Raw genomic sequence first — 24226 nt, forward strand, 5'->3', positions numbered from 1 at the left:
AATTTCTGAACGAAAACTACATAAAGCAAATGATACCTCTTGACCAGTCAAAAAAAGGAGAAGGTCTCCTTCTTCCTCTTCACACATATGTATCTGGATCACAGTTCGAATTGCTGCTTCAAGATAATCTCTCTCTGGTTCTGGAGTATAAAATATCTCAACAGGATGTGTTCGGCCAGGAATAGTTAAGAGAGGACAGTTATCAAAGTAAATCTGGAATTTCCCAGCATCTAGGGTAGCACTCATAACTATAACCTGTAAGAGGAAAACAGCAAATTACTTTTCAAGTTTTATCTTTAAAGATTCTTACATAGTCTCAAAGGGAAAAAAGTCATTACTGTTCTAATTAAGTATATTATCAGCAATAAAGACAGACCTTAAGGCTGGGTGTGGTGGTATATGCCATCTTTAATCCCAGCACTAGGGAGACATGAGCAGGCTTATCTGTGAAACTGAGGCCAACCTGGTCTACAGTAAATTCCAGGCAGCCAACAATACACAGTAAGACTCTGTCTCACCTACCTAACCTAAGCAGCCCCCCCCCCCCCGACAGTCTTTAAATATAAAGAAAACATTAAAAATAATGTAGTGGCACCCATCTTAAATCCTACCATGCAAGACACGGAAGTAGGTAGATCACTGTGTGGACTCCCTGCTTCTAAAAACAGGCAGATGTCTGTGAGTTCAAGGCCAGCCTGGTCTACACACACAGCAAATTCCAGGACAAACAAGGAAACAAAGGAAAGCCGTCTCTCAAAAACAACAAAAAATGATGGATGGATGGAAAAATACAGAAGGAATAAACTGTAGCTATTTATATTTTAAAATATTAGACTATCTGATAAGTACGCAGTATCTTCTCATAAGTCCTATATAAGGAGGGGGAGGGGAGACATACCCTAAACCCAGAAAGACCATAAAAAATTTTGCTTATTTCTCCTACATAATCTGTAATGAACACAGCCTATTTTGAAAATCTAAAGTATATAAGAATCTTCAAGCTGGTTGGCCACCAAGGCCCAGGGATCTTTCCATATCCACCTCCCTGGCCTGGAGATACATGAAGATGTCACAACACTCAACATAAAAACTGTTTCTTGGGGCCTCATGGCCCTGTAGTTACTCCCACCCTATTATACTAGGGACACCAATACCTTTGGCTTTTGCTGGCACCTGCACTGGCGTGCACGTTCCTACACTCATGGAGACACACAAACACATACCAAAAAATAAAAATCACTTCTTCACCTTTAAATCTGATCTCTGTCTTACAACTTCCTTCAAAACACCCATGAGAATATCTGTAGCCAATGTTCTTTCATGAGCCTCATCAAGAATTATCACACCATAACGCTCCAGGAGGGGATCATTCATAGCTTCACGAAGCAGCATACCGTCAGTCATATACCTATAAAAACAACATTGGTCAAATTTCAGCTATGTGATTTTAAAACTAACCATCCTGACATAAGTTAACAACTGCAAAAATTAAGTTTCAAGAATAGTTTTAAGAGTACATGAAAGTTAATTATCATAAAATCTTACCAAATACTATAATATACTGAGAAACATAACACAACTCCTGATTGTGGCATACAATGAATGATCCACACAAATGCTAAAACCTAATTTGTCACTTAAAAAAAAAACCTAAAAATTTCCACACAAGTCAATAAACAAACCATTTTAAGGTATTGGGGGGGGGGGTAAACCCTAAAATGTTAACAATAGTTGACTGCACAGAAGTCTACTGTTTTCCCCCTCAACACCATGAATGAAATGATCTAAAGGACAAAATGAGTTCATAAAAGCTATGGGAATGATAGTATCAGCACCATAAGAATGCTGACCCTTAAATGTAAAATAAAAAGCAAATGACATCAGACTGAATGGCGAATCGAATCCAAAAAAAAAAAAAAAAAAAAAAAAAAACAAGAACCCAGACTTAGAGATGGTTTCAGAGAAAGCAGTTAATATGGAATTAAGGGTGGTTTATAGAACACTGTATGGGCCAGTCATCTCCTGGTCATTCCACCCTGGCCAGTGCCGTCACTAATACAGAACAACTAGCCTTAAGTTTAGCACCTGGGCAAAAACACAGTATGCCTTTAAATGCTAAAGTCACATCTCATGGTCAGTTAAATAAAAGCCCATTATTTCATTTAGAAATTTAAAAGGCGTAAATAAATCTGAAGTTCTCATTTATGACTTCATTTTGGTTCTTTGTCCTATGTCTAGACATACCTAACCTTTCATGAACGTGACTTCAGTTTATACCATCTCATTGAAGCAGTAAAGTTAAGCAATCTTGACAGCTCACAAAATGGTAAGCTCCTCTCTTTATTGCATCTAAGAGTAATTTTAAGTGTATTAAAATATTTGGCAAAGAAGTACACCTTCGCTACATACATGTGAGTCAGATGTCATACAAGGACTTATTATATAGCACTGGCTGGCCTGTGCCTCTTGAGTGCTGGCAAGAGTCAAAACACCTGGTCCCTATTTATATAGCTTGTGTTTCTTTAATGTTCTTTCAAAAATAAACCACCACCAGTTTTGGAATCAACTCCCAAGAATTCATTTTAAATACATGAAAGGAAAATCACTGTCAAAGAATGAACATCATTTACAATCAAGCACAGACCTAATAAGCCATACTAGTTCCTAGATGTCTTGAAAATTTTCATCTATTTGAGGGCATTTGGCAATTGCTGATTTCAGATGAGTTACTGACATGAGCTAGGCCATTCAGTGACCAAGTAATTGTGGTACCTTAGCTGCAACAAACTTCTAGTTTTATCTTCTAGGGAAACATGAATAACTAGATCTTGTTTCAATAATATTTGTTCAAATACCTACTTAAAATACCTCAGTGCTGCTTCTACACCTTTCTATACTATCAGTTGCTAGTCTTTCAAAGAAAACCCTACATTTCTGGAAGCACTTAAATTATTAGATTAATTCAGTCTGTTATTCCCAAAAATTCAGTGTATTTGAAGTTACAACATACAAAACTAGATCAGTATCAAATATTCAGGAAATGACAACTTCTAAACTACCAATTTCAAGACTTCAACTAATACTAAAATGTACCTCAATTTATAAGGAAGTTACAAAGCTGGTATATTATTAAATGTCTAACTTGTACAGGCTTCCGAATTAAATTAAAAACCAAGTAAAATAAACAATCCAAGTGCTGAGGAACACTTAACCTGGCTTAAGTAGTTTTCAACTAATATATATAAATTGCAAAGGAGAGTGACCAATGAACTGTATACAAGTTACCCCAAACTAATGAGAGCTAATGGAAATAAACTCGTGTATGTTTCTTTAAAGGTGTTTCTAGAAACTTTAAAGTGAGAGGGAAAGATCCACTAGATGTGGGTTATACGCCAAAGGCTCAGGTCCTGGATTAGAAACACCACCCGAGCTTTGCTTCTACTTCTTCACAGCAGACAGAACTGCCTCACACTTCTGACCACTCCTCACGATGTTCCCCATCCCTTCTTAAAAGGTAAGCCAAAATACGTTTTCTCCCTTATGCTGCTTGTCTAGTATGTGGTCATGGCAAAGAAAAAGAATACACCCACGTTAACATGCCTATTTAAACAAGTTTATAGAAAGCAATTTATTTAAAATTATAAAGAATCAACATTTATAAGACATGATCTTTTGAATATGGTAACCTTGGAATATTGATTTTAGACACTAAGCAGATACCAAAATCTATGTGGATTTTGAAAGTCTTATAAATTAGCCTAGTTACTTACATATAACCTCTGAATATTTTCCTATATTTTATCTTCCAGATGTATTAACACATAATAGAATGTAAATGTTACATAAAGTTGTATTCTTTAAGGAATGACAAGCAAGTGTCCAAGTATAATGCAGATAGTGATTTTTTCCCTGCTTTTCACAAATGCTAAACAGTGTGAATTCTATTCACTTTTATATTCCTTACCAAACCACCTTTAGTTACAGAATTTCTGGATAACAGCAACATAGGGAATAAAGCAAAAATGGCTTCATTAACAGAAAACAAATCCATAATAGAGACTGTCCCCAAACAGAGGTAGTTAAACTTTACCCTAAGATTATCTGTATTAAAAACATAGCCTTCTGGTGTGCTAACTCAAAACATTTATATCATTAAATAAAAACTTCAAACAAACTCAGCCAATATGAATAAACAGCTTTACAAAAAGGTAAGACTGTTGTCTAATATTAAGATCTTTTTACAGACAGCCTATTGTAATCCCTGGCTATGTTACAGGCATTCCACCAACCTGAGTTTGGATAGGTAATAATCTCATTGTCTGCATATATATTCACAGCCAATAAATTAAACAACTACTTCTGTTACGAACAGGTCACCAAAAATGATTTTAAACTTATGAAAATCTCCTAAATAACTTAAGCTATGGAAACATATTTTCATCCTAACAATGTAAAAATTAACATTACTACTAATTCAAGATAGTTAAGGATATCAACTTACCCTGGGAAGGGTAGTGGGGGTTATGTGGGGGAGCTGGGGGGGGGTTGGTGCAGGGCAGAGGAGGGAAGGGAAAGGGAGCAGGGACTGACATGTGAAACAAGCTTGTTTCTAATTTAAATAAAAGAGAAATTTATTTTAAATACCTTAATGCTCTAATAAAGCAAACAATGCAAAAAATCAGGAACCATTAACCCCCCTTTGTGATACATAAATATTCATTCTTAGCTGAAATACTTAATCCAGACGCCTCAATAGACTGAATACACAGATTTGCTATGGAATGTAGACTTAGTATATATTTAGTCTGTTTCAGAATTAAGACATTTACAAGAAAAACCCTAAATTCAACAACTGAAAACAAAACAATCAAGTCATTTTTAAATACTTTCCCAATTCCTACAACTCTAAATTCTTTTAAGCCCAGAAAAGCATGAGATAGCTGCATTTGTTGTCATTTCTATGCAGTATTTCCTAAAACAATGGTAATGTGCAAACAAAGTGAGCCTTTCTGCAATCAATCTTTTGCAAATGCATAAATTAATATTAGAAATGTTAGAAAAACAAATTAGTTTACACTGATAAAAGTCAATAGTATTCTATTTTCAAGGGCAAAAAGCATTTCCCTTGTAAACCAAGGACCTGAATTCAGTGTAATGATTAGAAAACCAACTTCAAATCTCCAAAAGCTGTGAGGTGCGCGCGCGCGCGCGCGCACACACACACACACACACGTTAAAAAATAAAGAACTCGCTGGGCGGTGGTGGTGCACTCTTTTAATCCCAGCATTTGGGAGGCAGAGGCAAGTAGATCTCTGTGAGTTCAAGGCCAGCCTGGTCTACAAAGCTAGTCCCAGGACACTCAGGACTACACAGAAAAATCCTGTCTCAGAAAAAATAGTTGCTTTAAGAGTCAACAAACCATCTATTCCCCAAGGTCACATAAAATAAACCATTTAGCTTCAGTGCTGTTGAGTCTACTATAAGTTACTTTTAAATTGTGCAACTGTGGCCTTAATTAAAGCAGCAGACCTGTTGTTATCTCTTACCTCAAGCCCTAAAGGTATTTGCCTACAATCATTCCATAATAACAAACATCAAATTTTAATTCATGCTAACTTCCCTCAACTGTAATTTAATTATTGTGTTATATAGATTATGTCCTTAAGACCCGTTTTAACTAGTTTAGCTGGTGTCTTTAAGTTACTTTTCTTTTATTGTGAGTGACACCAAGTCAAGGCAACTAAGTTTTTTGGAGGAGGCCTGTTTTTAGTTTCAAAGTCTGATTCCATGGCCATATGGCAGGGCGGATGGGAGCAAAGAGGCATGGCACTGGAGCAGTAGCTCAGAGCTTACATATTACCAGAAAGCTGGAGGGAGAAAGACAAACTGCAACCTACCCCTAGTGGCACACTTCCTCAAACGAGGCCACACCTTCTCCACAAAGCCACACTTCCTTAGGAGTCCTTCCCAAACAGTACAACTGGGAACAAAAGATTCAAATATGAGTCTATAAGGGCTATTCTCACTCAAACCACACCTGGTTAGTAAGATTCAAGTCATCAAGCCAGTAGTGTACTAACTACTACCAGCCGCAACCGTTAGCCATGTTGACCTCACACTAATTGAGTGTCAGTAATTACTTAGGCTTGCATAAGGACCAACATACTTAAGAGTAATTCTTGAGGTGTCTTCATCTTCTGAAGCTCCATCTTCTGAAAACTTGCAACTAATTATCACTTTAAATAACAGGGCTAGTACCAACTCAAGACTCTAGAATAGAAGAAACATCATCTTGGTTCTCAAATTCTCCATCTGCTAGATCACTGTGCCCTGTTGGCCAGCACTCCACACTGAATTCTTTTATAGTTAGCACTTCAGTACTCAATTTGCCACTAATAGCTCATAATCCATCGAGTGCGAACCTTAAACGTTCTGTACCACCAAGATCCTTATTGAGTAAGGGTTTGTATTTTGCTTGGTAGGACCTTTTGGTTTCTTTCATCTTGCCTACCTTTCAGATTAAAACAAGTACACAAATTTTATCATCTAGATTGTATAAAAATACTTTTAAAAATGTATTTCTTCAAGCTTTACATGGGGCAGTTTATTATATGAAACCCAAGATGGCCATTCATTTTTCCCTCTCACAAAATCAACCACACCCCCTTGACTTTACATTTTCTTGGCTTCCTGGCACCTTACCCTCAAATTATACACTAGAAAAAAAATTCTCAGTAGACTATCAGAATAATTGACAGAAAAAAAGCTCATGCCCTCCAAAAATCACACTTTGTTTTATTTACTGTCTCCAGACTGAGTCTCCTTTAAAATTCCAAAGCCAAAGTTACTCAGATAACCAAAACATATTCAGAATGGAAAGGAAATTACATACATCACTTGATCCCTGTCTCCTACTTCACCAACAGAATTTTTAAGGAAGTCAGGGGATTTTACCGAATCTGCCTCCTTTCCTAATTTTGCTAAATATTCATCAAGATTCTGATAGTTACAAGTTTCACATTCCTTTCCTGGCTATTCCACTTCCTCAGACTAAGTGGAGAAGGGAAGGAGAACCCACAAAAGTTCCATAAAAGGCAAGTATAGGAAACAGAAACATAAGCCCTGTCCCAAAGATGATACGGCTCAACTAGGCAAGATGAATTAAAAATGCTATCTCTGGTCTTATACTGTGTCCATAATAATCTAGTTCTTTAATATCTTAAAAGCAATCTGGCATAAATATATATATATAAGTTTGTTCAATGTATTACTATTTTTTATTATAAATGAAGTAACTGTAATATTTTCGAAAAAAGTTAACTGCTCCATATGGTAGCACATGCCTTAAAACCAACACTCAGAAAGCAGAGGCAGGCAGAGAACTCAGTTCTAGGCCATCCTGATATGTATATATATAGCAAAGTGCAGGACAGCTAGGCCTACAGACACCCTGCCTCAAGCACACACTGAGTTATTACCACAGAAAGATGTCTCAGCAGGTAAAAGTACTTCTAGGAGTTTGATCTGCTGGAATCTACATGGTGAAGAGAACTACAAGTTGCTCTGTTATATACTCACACATGTGTCATGATGGACCATGCTCAAACTCACACACAAATTTTATGTATTTAAAGGCTTAAAAACTAACCTTTCCCTCAAGGAAACAAAGAAAGATTCTCTCCCGTACACCTGAAATTCTTTCTCTTTACACCAAAAACCTTCAATTAGCTTCAACTGGGTCTTAGACTTGAAACAGTAATTTTTTCTGATACAGTTCATTGGAAAAGCACTTGCCTAGTGAGCACAAGATCGCGGGTTAGATTCCACACCAACACCAAAACAACCCAATTCCTCATCTAAATTGAATTCAAGTTATTCTATAACACCATGTTCTGTTTCAGATACATGTATTTGCATTTGCTTCCGATAGACACGGACCAGATTAATTCCTTACAACTACACTAACACATAAAGTACTGTTAAATAGCTAAATTGTTAAGTATTTCTTGGTAAATACTGGGTTCCCTCAATTTCAAGTTTCTTCTAAATGTGCAGCAGGAAATTTATCACCTTAACTACCTTAGCCACAAAGACAACTCAAAAATATTTTTCTGAAGGAAAGAATATCAAACTGTTCCCTTTCACAAGTTATCTGCTCCCTGCAAATCTGTTACAATTCATACTACAAAGTACTTCAACCCTGCAAAGATACTAGGGTCAATGTCTACTTCCACACATCACAATGAGTAACAGTCACAATGGCATTCATCCCTAACCCACTAATTTTCACAGACTGGACTGTTTCTTTAGCTTCCTTCAAGCTATGTCCAGTTTTTTGTTCTTTGGATTTTTTTTATTTGTAATTTCCATCCTACGACAACCACACAGAAGTTAAGTTTGAGGCCCCAAGACATCTAACAACCATCTAATCAAATAAAAAGCCTTGTCCTGGTAGCCATTTAAGCCTAGAGTATATCAACTAATTTGTACTAGATCAAATTCTATGCAAACAGCAGTATCCTATATAGAACTTAATGCAACTCAAACTTTGAAAACAATATACTATGGATAATATATGGGACTCATTTTAAAGGCACAAAAACATAGCCTCAAACTCTCTAAATTCTGAGACATTCAAGAAAAACCTTTCCCCCCTTTTCTTTTCTGAGACAGGGTTTCTCTGTGCAGCCCTATAGCTATCTTGGACTTGTTCCATATGCCTGGCTGGCCTCAAAATTCAGACAGATCTGCCTACCTCAGCCTCCCAAGTGCTGGCATAAGGTATATGCCACCACCACACTGCTAATAAAATCTTTAAGTCTTCTTTACTATTCTTTTATAGTAAAAGTTCACTTGACTATTTGATGAATATATGAGGACTTTAATTTCTAGATAGGAAAATAGCTCCAATGTAAAGAGCCTATGGAAGCACTCTCCTACTCAATTATACAACTGACCCTCAGTTTATTAAAGCTTAGCTATTTTTAATACATGAGGTTTCAGTGAGTTAATACATTGCTATAGCAAACATATCTAGTTACTTTTACCACAATGCTTAGTGAAGTAGCCCTGTCAATTAAAACTATCATTAGCAATATTTCCATTAAATAATAGTTAAAAATTTTTCTTTCCTTTAAGGTAATGAAAAAATATACCCATTTCCAAGACTGTTAAAAACGCCAGGTTAGTTTTTAACTACTGAATAGATTGTAAAACACCAAAAAGCTTACCTTATTGGGATAATTTTTTTCTAAAGCTTAATTACAATTTCTGGGAATTGCTTAGTAAGATATGACGGTACCAAAAGTGCTTTGACTTGACCTATTGTACCTGTTACTCTTTTAAACTGAACCAGTCTTTCACAAAGATGCATCTTCTGAAAACTCTACCCTTTGTCTACTTTCTGCCACACACACAATTAATCTGGCTTGTAACTTCCTAAAATTCCAAATTGTTTTCCACTTAACTATATATAATCAAATGTTGGGAAAAACTTTCTCTTAGAGCTGAGAAAAATCTGTTATGAAATTATTAAGTTTTAATGAAATGAAACACACCCAAGACTAGAAAAAAGTAAAATAGATAGTTACTGGATATTCTGATTAAAGAATCTTTTAAATTATACATTTTACGGAACATATTAGATATTAACAAAAAATATGTAATATTTACGATCTGATTTAAGTAGTAAGAGTGAAAATTCTCAAATGTGGATGAAACAAAAAAGACTAAAGATGGTAAATATACAGAATCTCAGATTGTTCTACTTGTACAGACATTTGAAATTTTATACACTACACAATTTTTCCTAATCCAATCAAGTCTTATTTATCTCATTACAAGGTATACCCCACACCACAAAGGTTCACTTCACATGTGTTCCAAGATTCTTCTATGAACTCATGCACAAGTACTATTAATTTCCCTTACCACAAATAAATCATATACCACCCACATCATTTGTTCTAAAAGTAACTTTTTTCTAACAGACATTTTTAGTCTTTATCATATTTCCCTGAATAACCTACTAAAACCTCATATTTTATGCTATTAGTAACATTTTCACAGATGTTGCACCATGTAACTAAAACCTGACCTTCAAAACAACTTCTACTGAAGAAATTGATTTAAAAAATTAAGAAATCATCTGGCATGTCTAAGACAGTCTACTTCATACTATTCTAAAACTCGTAACTCCATTAGTAAAGCTCTCTAGTGGCAGAAAACTACAATTAGAGAAGCATCCATTTTAAAGATACAGTACTTACTTAAGAATGGTTTTTGCACTACTGCAGTCTTCAAATCGAATGGAGTATCCAACTTCCTGGCCTAACATTACATCCATCTCATCAGCAACTCTCTGAGCCACACTCATTGCAGCCACTCTTCTGGGCTGTGTACAGGCAACTCCTCTTTTGGGTCCAGGCAATGATCGCATATACTCCACACACCATTGTGGTATCTATGAAATAATTTCACATTTAAATTTTTTATGCTTTGCCCAAATACAAACTATATGCATCATCAAGTACTTTACTTAATTCTAATAATTTAAAACGAAATTCAATTATGCAAATAAGCTATTTATGACACAAGTAAAATAACATGAGTATGTAAACCAGAAGGGTTCACAGGTAGCACTGATGTAATATAATTATACTCCTGGTGGGCAAGGTCCACTCACTCTACTCAATATGCTCAACAGTACAGCTGGAACATCACTATCTTTTAAACAATGGAAACACACACCCAATTTAAATTGTGCCCTTCAAAAAATTCTAAGTCTCAAAAACAAACTATAGCATAGTTCTGAAAATTACATATTTTTAATTATAAAGTGTAGGCACAAGCACACATCCTCTTGTGGCTATAAATTGCAATCCATCAAAAGGTCATTATAACATCCTTCCTCTTCCTCCAGGAATGGCACACACAATGACAGGCCCTTAGGTACAATCTTAAAGTCGCAACCATCAAGTTCAACAGGACTGAGAGCAGCAGCCAAGGAAAAAAGGGAAAATACTCCAAGCTCAAGGTAGCCATTATGGTGAGCTGTTACACTATGTAGACATGAAGGGGTTCTCTCACTGTTTGGTTCTCTAGTTATTTAACTGCAAAGAATAGAAGAGGCAGACATTCATTACCTTCAGTTAAAAATCCTCTGCCACAAATTACCTGGATCTGTCTCCACCAAAGTTCTGAAATTCTAACAGGCTCTAATGTTACAGAATGTAGAGGGTTTGGATCTAAGTTCTTTTTTGGGGGGGGGGGGGTTGAGACAGAGTTTCTATGTGTAGCTTTGGAGCAAAACTTGCATAGACCAGGCTAGACTTAAGCTAACAGAGATCCACCTGCCTCTGCCTCCCAAGTGCTGGGACTAAAGGCATGTGTCACCACCAGCCATTGGGTGGACCTAAGTATTTACATGAATGCCACGTGATGAAAAATGTTGGTATAATTATATGATTTAGATTACTTTATCATTAGGCTAACTACTGTACAAAAACAAATAACTCAAGGGGTGGCAATCATGCTGTTTCTCCAAAGAAAATAGTATGTACCTTTCAAGGGCTTAAATAAATAAAACTTCAAGCTGAAATAACACTATCTCCCTAGTTCTGTAAACCAGCAGACCCATGGTTGGTTGCTTTTCTGGGAAAGCCTTATTCATGTACCTTCATTTCACCAACCTCCAAAATTAGAAGGTAAAGTGCGGTGACCAAGCAACATGAAACTCAAAGCACTGACTAGCAGATTAAAGGAACAATTAATCCTTAATTCTTGTTGGGTTTTTTTTTTTGTGGTTTTTTTCGAGACAGGGTTTCTCTGTGGCTTTGGAGGCTGCCCTGGAACTCGCTCTGTAGACCAGGCTGGCCTCGAACTCACAAAGATCTGCCTGCCTCTGCCTCCCAAATGCTGGGATTAAAGGCGTGCGCCAATCCTTAATTCTTAAAAATGTATGGATTAAAAAAAAATCCATTTTCCTGAATTTTATAAATTTTCTGTCATTTCCAGTGACTTTTTAACTGATGGTTTTCAGTTTAGAACACATGAAAAGCAGTACACTTCACACAACCCAGATAGGAAATGCATATGAATCCCTACAAGCACTACTACTTTTCACCTATCAGATTAATAGAACTTAAATTCAGGGACATAACCCAACATTTTATGGATGGCTACTGGAGGGAGGTGGTAAGTTGATTTCCTCCTTGAGGAAAGGACTATTTGTTTACATGTATTACAACTATAATAAATCCAGCCAGTTCAAAATCTATAAACATACTTGCCCCCAATGCCACAAACAAAGCCTATGGCCAACAAGTAAATTCACTTGAGTTACAGGCATTTGCCATTAAGCCTGACAACTTGAGTTCAATCCTAAGTACCTGTATCATAAAAGAGGACCTGCCCAAGTTAGCCTGATTACCACCCACATGCTAGGGCCTGGGAGCACCCATACAAACATATACACATAAATAGATGCAATAAAATACAAAACATAAAAACAGGCTGCATCTTCTATCAACAGGGTCTAGTTAGTTCATGTTTAAAAACTACAGACACCTAGTGAGACACCTGTAACTGTGTTTAGTATTATATGGGGTGGCGAAGGCAGGTGACAACTTGACTTTGCATCTTTGTAGCATTTCTAATCTTTTTCTTTCTGTGAGATGGGAACTCACATAGACAAGGGTGACCTTGAATTCAGAGACCTGTCTACCTCTGATTCCTAAATGCTGGAATTAAATGTGTTAGCATTACTGGAAACTTCAATTTGTAACACTATTCAAATATTTTAACAAAGAAAACTATCCCCAATGTTTCAGATCACTCCACTCAAGCACTAGGAAACAAAGTTTGCACTCCTAACTCTACTGTCCCAGGGTTTTCCTGCTACATTCAGAATAACAAGATGAAAAGATAGCAGTTCTTTTCCTCCATAGACTAAGAAACCAGCCCTCTCTACTAGAATAATACCCTAAAAGTCACTAAAAAGCATTCACCAAAGCACTCTTCTTCAGACAATTGGAAATGAACAAATAAAAAATGACTATCGTGACAAAGCAGCACATTTACTTAAGTTTAAACACCAGCATAGCGTATTTACCACAGTATTTAACAACTCACCTGTGTTGTCTTACCAGACCCAGTCTCACCAACCAGTACAAATGACTGATGTCTAACAAGAATATCTGTAAACCTATCCTTGTATTCCCAAACAGGGAGCTGAAGCCGCTTCTTTAGAATATCGTAATATCGAGGCGTATGGGGCAGGTTGGTAAATGGATTAATGCACTGTGGAAGTGACGTGTGTCCTGCGTGCCCAGTGTGTGTTGAATGGGCAGAATGTGTAGAATGTGTTGAATGAGCCGAGTGGGTTGAGTGAGCTGAATGAGAAGCTTTTAAAGGTGGCAATCCAGCACTGATAAGCATAGCGTTGGTGGAAGCTCTCAATTCTTTTTCCTTTTCTTTCTCCCTTTCCCGTTCTCTATCTCCTCTATCACGTTCTCGGTCACGATCTTTAGATCGGTCTTCTCTATCCCGGTCTCTATCCCGGTCTTTCCTGGAAATATAAAAATTTAAAAATCACAGTAATTATACATAAAATATCTCAATGAATTATTAGAAATGATCGCATTTTTCATGCACCTCCATAAACATCCTTTACTAGGCAAGGTCTCTAGTTCCATCCTTCTAAAACCTTAAGAACTGATCCACAGACCATCAAAATGAGGTTTGAGTCCAAGTCTAACAACCTGAATTCAATACCAGAATCCACATGGTGGTAGGAGGACCAACTCTTCTTAGCTCTCCTCAACACAAGATATATATATATATATATAATATAATAAAACTTAAAACAAAAAACAAGCCGGGCGTTAGTGGCACACACCTTTAATCCCCTCTGCACTGGGGAGGCAGAGGCAGACCGATATCTGTGAGCCTGAAGGCAGCCTGGTCTACAATGAGAGTGCCAGGACATACAGGCTCCAAAGCAATACAGAGAAACACTGTCTCAAAAAAACAAAATACAACAAAAACTGAAGCTGGACATGGTAGGCAGAGGCAGGTAGATCTCTGTGAGTTCATTGTAATCTATATATCTTGATGAATCAAAATGAAATGTAGTCAAATTAAAAACAAAGTTCATACAATATAAAACTGTTGCAAAATTAAGCAATCATTTTACTGAACTAAGGATAATTTTAATTAGTCATTTCTGGTATCTACAACAGATAATCCTAATGGAGCAAACTCAACTCATATACCACAAAATGCCATAAGATTTTGGGAACTGAACTAAAACATTGAGGCAATGTGGAGACGTCAGAAACCCCCAAACCTATCTTTGTTCTTTACTTACAACACATAAAGGTCATTTCCTGTGACACAAGTATCTGTACAGTACAGCAGGAAAGAGCATCCATGTCCAGTCTTGTAGGGGAGTAACAGTAAATACCTTAAGCAGAATACAACTAAAAGGCTTCCCAAACAGCACTGTATGAGAATGGTTCAGCCATAACACTGGTAAGCTGACAACTGCATCTGATTTTGTTCATAAAATATGGGACTCTATCCCATACAAACTTCAGTGAGGTAAAGCCCTATTAGCATATGACTTCTCCCATCCTAATGTCCACCCACTACAGAATCATAAATACAACATAAAACTGAAAAAATAAATCTTCACATGCCACCCAAAAACCAAAGAAATCAAAAGTATATAGGTAAAAGATTACTGAAGAAATAAAAAACATAAAACAAACCAGGCCATACTGGTACACCTTTAATCCCAGCACTTGGGAGGCAGAGGACATCAGATCTGTGAGTTCAAGGCCAGCCTGACCTACAAAAGAGAATTCCTGAACACCTGACTGTTAACACAGATAAACCTGCCTAGAAACTGCCTCCCAAAGGAGGGAAGGAGGAAGGGAAGAATATAAATCTTAAAACTTCAAATATGAGCCTTAACTTATCTTTGAAATATATCATCACATTTGTTGCTCTTTTTGCTTCTCATTTAGGTGCTCTTTAACTGGGCACTGATATCACCTCAAAATGAAGTTTATAAAGCAAAGGAGACATATAGTCTCAAACAGCTCAAGGACTGGATACCTTTGCAGGCCTAGTGGTTCAGTGGTCCACTTACTGTGAAAGCAAGAAAACCTGAGTTCAAATCTGTAAGTCAGGTATGACCTTGTGGTGCCTGTAACCCAGCATTGGTGAGGGTGGATCTCAAGAGTTTGAAGGCCAGCCTAGCTGAAAAAAAAAATGGTCAGCTTCAGAAAAAAGTCAGCTTCACATCAGTGAGACACTGTCTCAACCAACTGGGCAAAGTATTCAGCATGTGTGTGCGCACACACGTGCACACACACAACTCTTAAAAAGGAATTTATATTTGTAGTTATCACTTCAAAAAGGACAAAAAGAAACTAAACATGCATCTCCCATATTTAAACGTATGATATCAGTTAAAATAGGAACCTTTCCAAAACAACAAAACCTGGGGGAAGAGGTACCAGACAAATGTTATGTGATAAATTAACACCTACACTAACACACACCTTTTCCAGGACACATTTCACCTACAGCTTCATTACTATCGCAGAGAAAGAAATACAATACAAAACACAAGGATTCAATGATCAGTAGGGAGAATTTAATACCACCCCCCAAGAAAGGGGAAAGACAACTAGCTGAAAAAAACACAGAAAAGGCCTAAAACTCAATATCTACTCGGCAAAGTGAAAAATATCAACAAACCATCAAGAAAACATTTGGGATGCAGAAAACTACTTCAATTGTCTAGAAAAGATGCTGCAGTTCACACTGGCTACTCTTGAGTGACAAAGTTAAAAAATGTTTAAGTCCCTCTCCATGCATAGGTAGACTTGTCCATATGCAGTATCTTGTTTCAATGGGCACTTACAAAAAGTTTTGCTCATAAGAATTTGCTAGTTAAGCATACCACTTTTAATTTCAAAGAAAATAAAAACAATCCTGGTATGGAAGCACACATCTTTAACCCCAGAACTTGGAGACAGAGGCAGCAGGCTGATCTCTGGTCTACACGGTGAGTTTCTAGGATAACCAGAGCTATGTAGAGAAACACTGTCTCAGAAGAAAGGCAAAGCAGGCTCTAAATAGTTCTTTAGTCAACACTATGACATTTATCAAGAACAGTCAGTGTTTCCTTCCTCACATTCAAGGTTCGTCTATTGATATGGAACTAGTAACATTAAGTAAGCTAATACTGTGACAATGTTTACGGGCATATCTGCAATGTATGGACAAATACTGGTTACTACTTATGGCTCAGTTTAAATTGTACATGGAATAACAGGCACAACTATAATTGTTAATAAGGATGGAAACTAGTCATCTACATCAGAATATTTTACATAAACACTGCTTTTTCTGACAATCTCACTTTCAGAACTTCTAGGCATGTGTTTATATTTACACACACAGATGCTAATGCTTTTCATCTATCTACAAAATAAAACATGGGAAGTTACTTAGCCTCACTGAGCAAGACAGGAGATGCACCTATGCAACCAATGGGAAGGCTAGCTAACAGTGTGGTTATGAGTGAAAAAAAAAATCAAAGCATGCATGCACACAAATCCTGAGAGCTCACTAGTATTACAGCTCACATTTATGAATAAGCTCTCCAAAGATAGAAATGAAGATCTGGAGTAATTTCCTGATTTTTTTCCTTAATACTTTTACACAAGAACATTTTTTGTCCACTACATCCAATTATTTCATCTTAGTTGCACCAAACACTTCTACTTGCAAAGCACCTACTCTTCTGTAATTAAATGTTCATATCAGAAATCTTAAAAAACCATTAGAATGAAAATGTCCTTATTTTCAGATTCTTCCAAAGCTGGTGAGATGCTCAGCTAGTAAAGGCACTTGCCACCAAGACTGAAGCCCTAAGTTGACCCCTGAGGCCCATATCGTGGAAGGAGGTTAACAGAAAACCATGTTTTCTTCTGAAGGCCACACACAAGCAGTGGCATGTATTCACACACAAAAAGGTGTACTGTTAAGATAAAACAGGGTCTGCTGACAACTGGGTTCACAAAATGAAAAAGCCTATGCTGTCAAATACACTAACCAGGGAGGGAGGGAGGGGCAAAGGATCCCTGGCTGCCAAAAGTGCATTAAACTAAGTGTGTGGTGGGGGGAGGGCACATCAAGCACAAATGTTATATAAACTCATTACTAAAGAAAAACAGTTCTATAAGAAAAGGTACTCAAAAAAAAACCTTAGGAAACAGTGTCTCTAGAAATTAATTACTGTACAAATGAACTAACTCTTCTATACTGACAAATATGTAATACTCAGAGGAAATATGATGCCACCATGATACACCCAAAAGACCATTTTACCAAGGTTATGTTTTGCAAGGAAAAAGGAATCACCATATACACATGTAACACGGAAGCCCTAATCCTAATAAAAGCTTTTTGAATGATGAACATACACACAATAAGCACCGAATGAACTATTTCCTGGTATTTATTCCAATGTAGCCTCTGACAGAGAAATTAGTTGCATCTTAGCCAAATGTGACATTCATTTTAGCTTCATAGACGTTCAGAACAAATGCCGTCCCTGCCTTTACCAACCCAAAAGAAATATCATTATGACAAGTGAATGTCTAACTACATTCCTAAGTTTCACGTTGAGAAAAGTGGAGTTCTGGATGCCACTATAAAGCATGGAAAAGCTCACTGTAACTCTGCTCTCCCTTGGAGAATACACCGTGTTTCTACCTCTAAGTACTATGACCAGCTCATATACTAACTTTGGCATTTTTGCTTGAGAGGACGGCCTAAGAAGCTGTCTTATGATGCTATGCTATCACAATGCCTGGTATTACGAGACTTTAAAAAAATCTACACAATCAAAATGTGACATTCTGCATACCATGCTCAACATTTCAATCTAATTAGAGTATCAGAACACATCCTACCCTGACCTATATGTCACACTCATAGTTAGAAATCAACCCCAAAGGACTGTCCGTGAATAAAAACCCAAGAGGCCACAGAAGTCGGTGTCACAGGGTACAAACCGATAAAGCCATGCAACACATTTGGATGTTCGGGCCTCTGTGGATTTTGTTTTTTAAGTAACCAAACAATTCTCTGTATGTCTGCCGAAGTGAAAACATACAACGGTCTAAAGTGGGGCGTAGGAATATAAACCAAAGTGCATTTTAAGTATGACCTGGGAAAAGGAGGAAAACTGGGAGGTGATCATTTTAATACGACTGCTTACATGCTAAGTACCTCTTCCCTTTGCGAAAGTACGACAAGGAAGCAAACTGCCAGACCAAGAATCGGTATGAGCATTTCTCAATCTGCACGTGGGCTGTTTGCTCATACACGCCTAACACCACTTTTTGAAAAGTGAATTCAAAGCGGGGAGGGGATAGAAAGCAACTTATGCAGCGGAGGGGAAAATACATCTTTCCACAGTCCTACCCCAGTGATGCTAGGCGAGACCGATTTTTAAGCAAAGCAGGAAATAAAGGAGATGGCGGGAGGGCAGGCGGAGGGCGGAAGTTGGCAACGGCCTCCCCTGAAGTGCCTCAATGGAAGGAGGCCCGCCGTCTCCCGCCAAACAGTGCACCCCGCGGCCGGCTCGCCTCTACCGCCAAGCAGACTGCTCCCGCCACCGTGCACGGCCGCCCGCGGCCCGGTGCCCTTGGCCACCGGGTTCCGGCCGCTCTCCCCGGCTGCGAGCCTCACGCGAGCACCGAGGCCTCGCGGCCCGCGGCCTCGTGGCCACCACAGGCCTCTCGCCCTCGCCGCACACGCTCAGCCCGCGCCCCTAAGCCGGCCGGCGCTAGACAAAGACTCGGCCGCCGGGCCTGCTCCCCGCCACAAGCCAACAAAGCCTGGGCCGCGACCGCGCGCCCCGGCCCGCCTTACCCATCGGTCCCCGCACGCTTCTTGCCGGAGGGGTAATCCTCCCCAAGGTCCAACCGATGCCGCTTGGACATCCTCGAGCTCCTAGAGCGGACGCTTAGGAAGGAAGGAAGAACAGAGACTCCAGCAGCCTGATCCACACCGAAGAGGCCCGCTGCTCAACTCGCGGGGACCCCCACCCCTCCCGCCACCACAGCCCGCTCCGTGCGGCCCGAACCAGGAGCTAAAATGGCGGCCGCGACGAGGGATGGGCCTGCGCGCGCGCCTCCGCCGCGGGCGTGCAGGCGTGGTGCGCGCGCACGCCGATCGGAGGCGGGAACTCCAGCCCCTCCTGCTGTGCGATTGGCTGAAAGGTTCTGCGCCCCGCGGGCTCCTCCCTCTCCCTCGGAAGGGGTTCGCCGCGGCTGGGGAGAAACAGAGACGCGCCTCGAGCTGTTCCTCGCCGTCTGGAGTCCGCTGGGAAACTTGAAAAAGCCTAATCCTATTTCGGAAATGTATCCGTCAGTGTCTTTACTTTTGCTTTTAGGGTTTGTAGCTCAGCAAGGTTAGGAAAATAATGAGGATCACACAGACGATAAGCAGCAGAGCGGGACACACCTATTTTTATAACTCCAGAACCAGAATTTGCAGTTGTAACGCCCTATGCCCAACAAGTTGAGAAAAATGTTAATTTACCGCGACTCGTGTTGCTCATTTGCCCCAGAACAGATAACATCTGTTTATTCAAGCTATAGGTGTTTTGAATAGAGTGCAGAAAGTTGGAGGTAATCTTACTATGCATCTTACTTTGCCTCCAATCCTCTGCCCTAGTCTTCCTCCGTTTGAGTGCAAAGAGTACATATTAGGTCTATGGCAGTGTTAGCTCTACCGGTCTTTGTTCGGTTTGCCTTGGGTTTCTCTTGTGTAGCCCTGGCTATCCTGAAACTCAGCAGGAGGCTATCCTCAGCCATTAAGACTCTACTGTAGGCCTGGAGGGTAGTGGTGCACGCCTTTAATTCCAGCACTCCTTAGGCAGAGGCAGGCGTATCTCTGTGAGTTCAAGACCAGCCTGGTCTACAAGAGCTAGTTCCAGGACAGCCTCCAAAGCCACAGAAAAACCCTGTCTCGAAAAAAAAAAAAATTTAAAAAAAGTTTTGTGAATGCGGGATGCTGGGTTATGGGGCCAGGTAAGACTTACTAAGGCATGAAATCTATAAGATACACTCAACGACACGGAACAGAGCTGAGCCGCCGCCGCCGTCCTGCAGTTCCACCCAAGGGTGATGAAACCAAACTGCAAGCAGCCTGCTTCTCTGCTGCTTGCTCTTGGTCTGACCACTCAAGAGAGCATGGGATCCTCCCCCCACTGTTTTTAAGGGGTCACGGATATCATACCCATAAGGCCAAAAAGAATAAAGAAAAAGCCGCTCCATTTGGTCACTGGACGGAATGGCGGAATTCCCACAACATTACAGTCTATGTGCTTGGTCAGTTCCTTTCCTTCCCAGAAGTGCGAGAGAAAGGTCTCAGGACCAGCCCAACACACAGGGTATCAACTTCACGTCACGGCTTCCCTTGGCTGCCCCTTGGCTCTAGTTCCTTGCAAATTCTCAAAACTACAACAGAAAAATCGCAGATGGCAACTTATCCATTTTTTTTTAAAGATTTATTTATTATGAACACAACACCCTGCCCCCATGTACGTCTACACACCAGCAGAGGGCACCAGATCTCATTACGGATGGTTGTGAGCCACCATGTGGTTGCTGGGAATTGAACTCATGACCTCTGGAAGAGCAGTCAGTGCTCTTAACCTCTGAGCCATCTCTCCAGCCCCCAACTTATCCATTTTTGTAACAAATAGCAACACAAAGAAAATGAGTGCTTTTTGTGTGTTTGGTTTTGTTTTTCGAGACAGGGTTTATCTGTGTAACAGCCCTCGATGTCCTGGAACTCACTCTGTAGACCAGGCTGGCCTTGAACTCTCAGAGATCCCCCTGCCTCTGCCTCCCAAGTGCTGGGATTAAAGGCAAGACCCACCACTGCCGGGCGAAAATGAGTATCTTTTTATTACTTTCACAGGATCCAATACAACTTTCTATCCTAAATGTACACTACAGTCCATTAGGCCGGTGTGGCAGCACACACCTTTAATCCCAGCACTCCAGAGGGCAGGGCAATGGGCTCTCTGAGTTCGGAGTCAGCCCCACCACTGCCGGTTGTTTCCCTCCCTCCGTATCTCCCGGACAGGACCAGCCTCTTATGCAGATTCCTGAGAATTGTAAACCCCATGAGCATCCTCTTCTCTCTAAAGCGTATGTTAGTGGACCAGATCCCAGAAGGATCTCATGTGAATTATCATCACAGCTTCTATGATACAACAGTCTTTTCCAAACAGAACTGATAGAATATATACACACATATATATACATACGTGTATATATATCATAAATATACATGAATTTATTATCGTGACTTAAAGACTATGCTCTGGCTAGTCTCTGTCCCCTAACAGAAAGGCCAAGAATCCTGTGGTTGTTCAGTCTGTGAAGCTGGATATCTCAGATGGTCTTTGGTCTATGTTGGAGTCCCAAAGAAATAGGTTCTAATACCAGGGAAGGAATGCCTCAGCAGCAGGACGGATGAGGCCTGAAGAAGCCTAACTTAATATCAGTGCAGCCATGACAGGCTGCAAGCTAACAATACTGGGACTAGGCCTCACCCTTACAATAACCAGGAGAAACCACAGACTTTACCCTGTAGGGGCACCAATCAGAATTGAGACAAACAAGTACTAGATGCTCCAGAACGTTAAGAATAGCTTACCTAACTTGTTTATAGGTTGCCAATTTCCTTAGAGCAATGCCAGCACCAATCCCTGTTTGACAAGACTTCTGTTACCTCATACCTGGCCAATCAGGAGTTCAACCCCCATCTGAGTCCAGAATTCCCCTCCCCACCCTATCATTTACTCTTTAAAAGCCCTGCCATAACTGAGCTCAGTGCTCTCCCTGATCCAGCCGCTGTGTGGGAGCAGACTGAGAGCCCAGGTTCAAGCTTGCAATAAAGGCTCTTTGATTTTGCATACAAATTTGGACTCCTGGTGGTCTCCAGGGGGCTCATGACTCAGGCATAATAGGCAAACAGAAAAAGAGCAAAAGCTTCATCCTGCCACATCATTTCATATGGGCTACCACTGAGGTAATTCCAGCACTTGGGAAGCAGAGGCAGTAGTAGATCTCTGTGAGTTCAAGGCCAGCTGGTTCTACTTACCGAATTCCAGGATGGCCAGAGCTAAATCAAAAGACCAGCCTCAAAAAAAAAAAAAAAAAAAAAAAAAAAAAAGAAGGGAAGAAAAGAAAAGTTTCTCATAGGCATGCCAGTTGCTTGGGTTTTAGTTGATTTCAGAAGTATCAAGCTGACAATCTAGATTAACCATCACATCACATCAATCTTTAGTTTATTCATTCAATGGATATGTTTAAGCCAATGTCAGTCATTGAGTTCCGTGCTAGAGAAACAGGAAAAAATAGGACAGGCATGATTTCTGCCTTCGTGGAACTTACTAGAAAGAGAAACAGCATAACCGGCTACATGCATGGACAATGACTTTTGGTGGGCCTGAGACAAGTGCTAAAAATGCCATCTACAGAGGCATGTTATAAATGGTCTTGATCTAGACTGAGGTAGAAAGAAGACACTCTGAGAAAAGAGACATGTAGATAAAGACCCAGAAGGGTAATATAAAGTAGCCAGGGAGCGCTGGGTATGGTGGCACACATCTTCAACCCCAGCACCGGGAAGGCAGGCAGATCTCTAAACTGGAAGTCAGCCAGAGCTACACAGAGAAACCTTGTTTCCAAAAAACAAAATGGAATAAAACCAAAAAAGTGGACAGGAAGAAAAGGAGGAAAACATCTCAAACAGAAGCCCTAAAACTTTAGAGATGCTTATAGGCCTCAGAGAGAACAACAGATACTAGAAAGGGAAGTGTGCACAGCCCAGGGAGCCCTGCTAAGGACATATGGCCTAAAATAGCAGAACACGTAAGTAGGAGAATGATCAATATTTGGGATTTGCCACAATCAGTCTACCCATCTCCCTTTTTGAATTATCTTGGGGCTTTTGTTGTTGCTTGGTTTGGTTTGGTTTGGTTTGGTTCGGCTTGGCTTTTAGTTTTTTGAGACAGAACTTCTCTGTGTAGCTTGACTGTCCTAGAACTTGTAGACCAGGCTGGCCTCAAATTCAAAGATCCACTTGCCTCTGCCTCCCAAGTGCTGGGATTAAAGGCATGTGCTACCACCACCCAGCGAATTATCTGTATCTATGAAAAAATGCACATTTATAATAGTTTTAAGTGCTTCTTTTATTTTGTATGGGTGTTTTGCCTGCATGTGTGTCTGTGCACCATATTCCTGCCTGGCCCCAATGGAGGCCAAAATAAGGAATTGGATTCCTGGAACTGGAGTTAGAGACAGTTGTGAGCCTCCTTATGGGTTTGTACATCAAACCTGGATCTTCTGGAAGAGTAACTAATGCTCTTAACCACTGAGTTATCTCTCTAGCCCTTCAGTACCGTTTTTAATCAACTTGTCCTCTCTGCTATTTAAGAACTATAAATAGTTACAGTATGTAGTGGGTGCTGTGACTTGCCACCAAAACCCTACTTCCAGAGTGAGACATTCCTCAGCAATCGGAGTGCTACCCACAGACAACCCTTCAGCCTCCAGTGCTCTCAGGAACTTGCTTAGCTAAAGAAAGCTGAGTGATCAAGGTAGTCAGAGTGTGTACTTCAACAGTAGAAAGACTAGAGATGTCTCTCCAACCCAGGAAAGCTGTGAGCTACAAAACATATGAACTCCTTGAGGGACCCACTGAGTTCTTTTTTTCTGATGGTGTTATTGACTATGCAATATCCCTATCGACTTGTGTTTACAATGTTTGTTTCCCAGATAGTATCACAAATTTGGAAGGTCCTATTACTGTGATAGAACACCATGACCAAGACATCTTACAGGAGAAAGGGTTTAGTTTGACTTTCAGCTCCATAATAGCAGGAAGAGCATGGCAGCAAACAGAAAGTATGGGTCCAAGAGTAGAAAGCTGAAAGTTCAGATGTTGAACTGCAAGCACAGAGCAGAGAGGGCCAATTGGAGGCAGGGGAGGCTTTTTAATCTCAAAACCACCCCTGGAGTAACATTCTTCCACCAGCAATGCTGCAACACCTAGACCTCCCTGTAAGCATTTCAACGGATCAGATGGGATGGAAAGGGATAGATTATGGTACTCGGG

At 39.8% G+C, this 24226-nt stretch overlaps 1 protein-coding gene across 1 annotated transcript in view; it reads right to left on the reverse strand.

The window, feature by feature from the left end:
• Dhx15 (DEAH-box helicase 15) overlaps nucleotides 1–19184 on the reverse strand; it is a 38273-nt gene extending 19089 nt beyond the window's left edge. The window contains exons 1-5 of the mRNA XM_005068778.4: nucleotides 18959–19184; nucleotides 13133–13568; nucleotides 10270–10463; nucleotides 1249–1408; nucleotides 37–255 (exon numbers count right to left, since the gene is read on the reverse strand). Of these exons, the coding sequence (XP_005068835.1) occupies nucleotides 37–255; nucleotides 1249–1408; nucleotides 10270–10463; nucleotides 13133–13568; nucleotides 18959–19029 (1080 nt within the window). The 5' untranslated portion in view covers nucleotides 19030–19184. The remainder of the gene's footprint in view (nucleotides 1–36; nucleotides 256–1248; nucleotides 1409–10269; nucleotides 10464–13132; nucleotides 13569–18958) is intronic.
• Nucleotides 19185–24226: the final 5042 nt, after the last annotated feature.

Source organism: Mesocricetus auratus, unplaced genomic scaffold (genome assembly GCF_017639785.1).
Source record: "Mesocricetus auratus isolate SY011 unplaced genomic scaffold, BCM_Maur_2.0 Super-Scaffold_100006, whole genome shotgun sequence".
Taxonomy (NCBI): domain Eukaryota; kingdom Metazoa; phylum Chordata; class Mammalia; order Rodentia; family Cricetidae; genus Mesocricetus; species Mesocricetus auratus.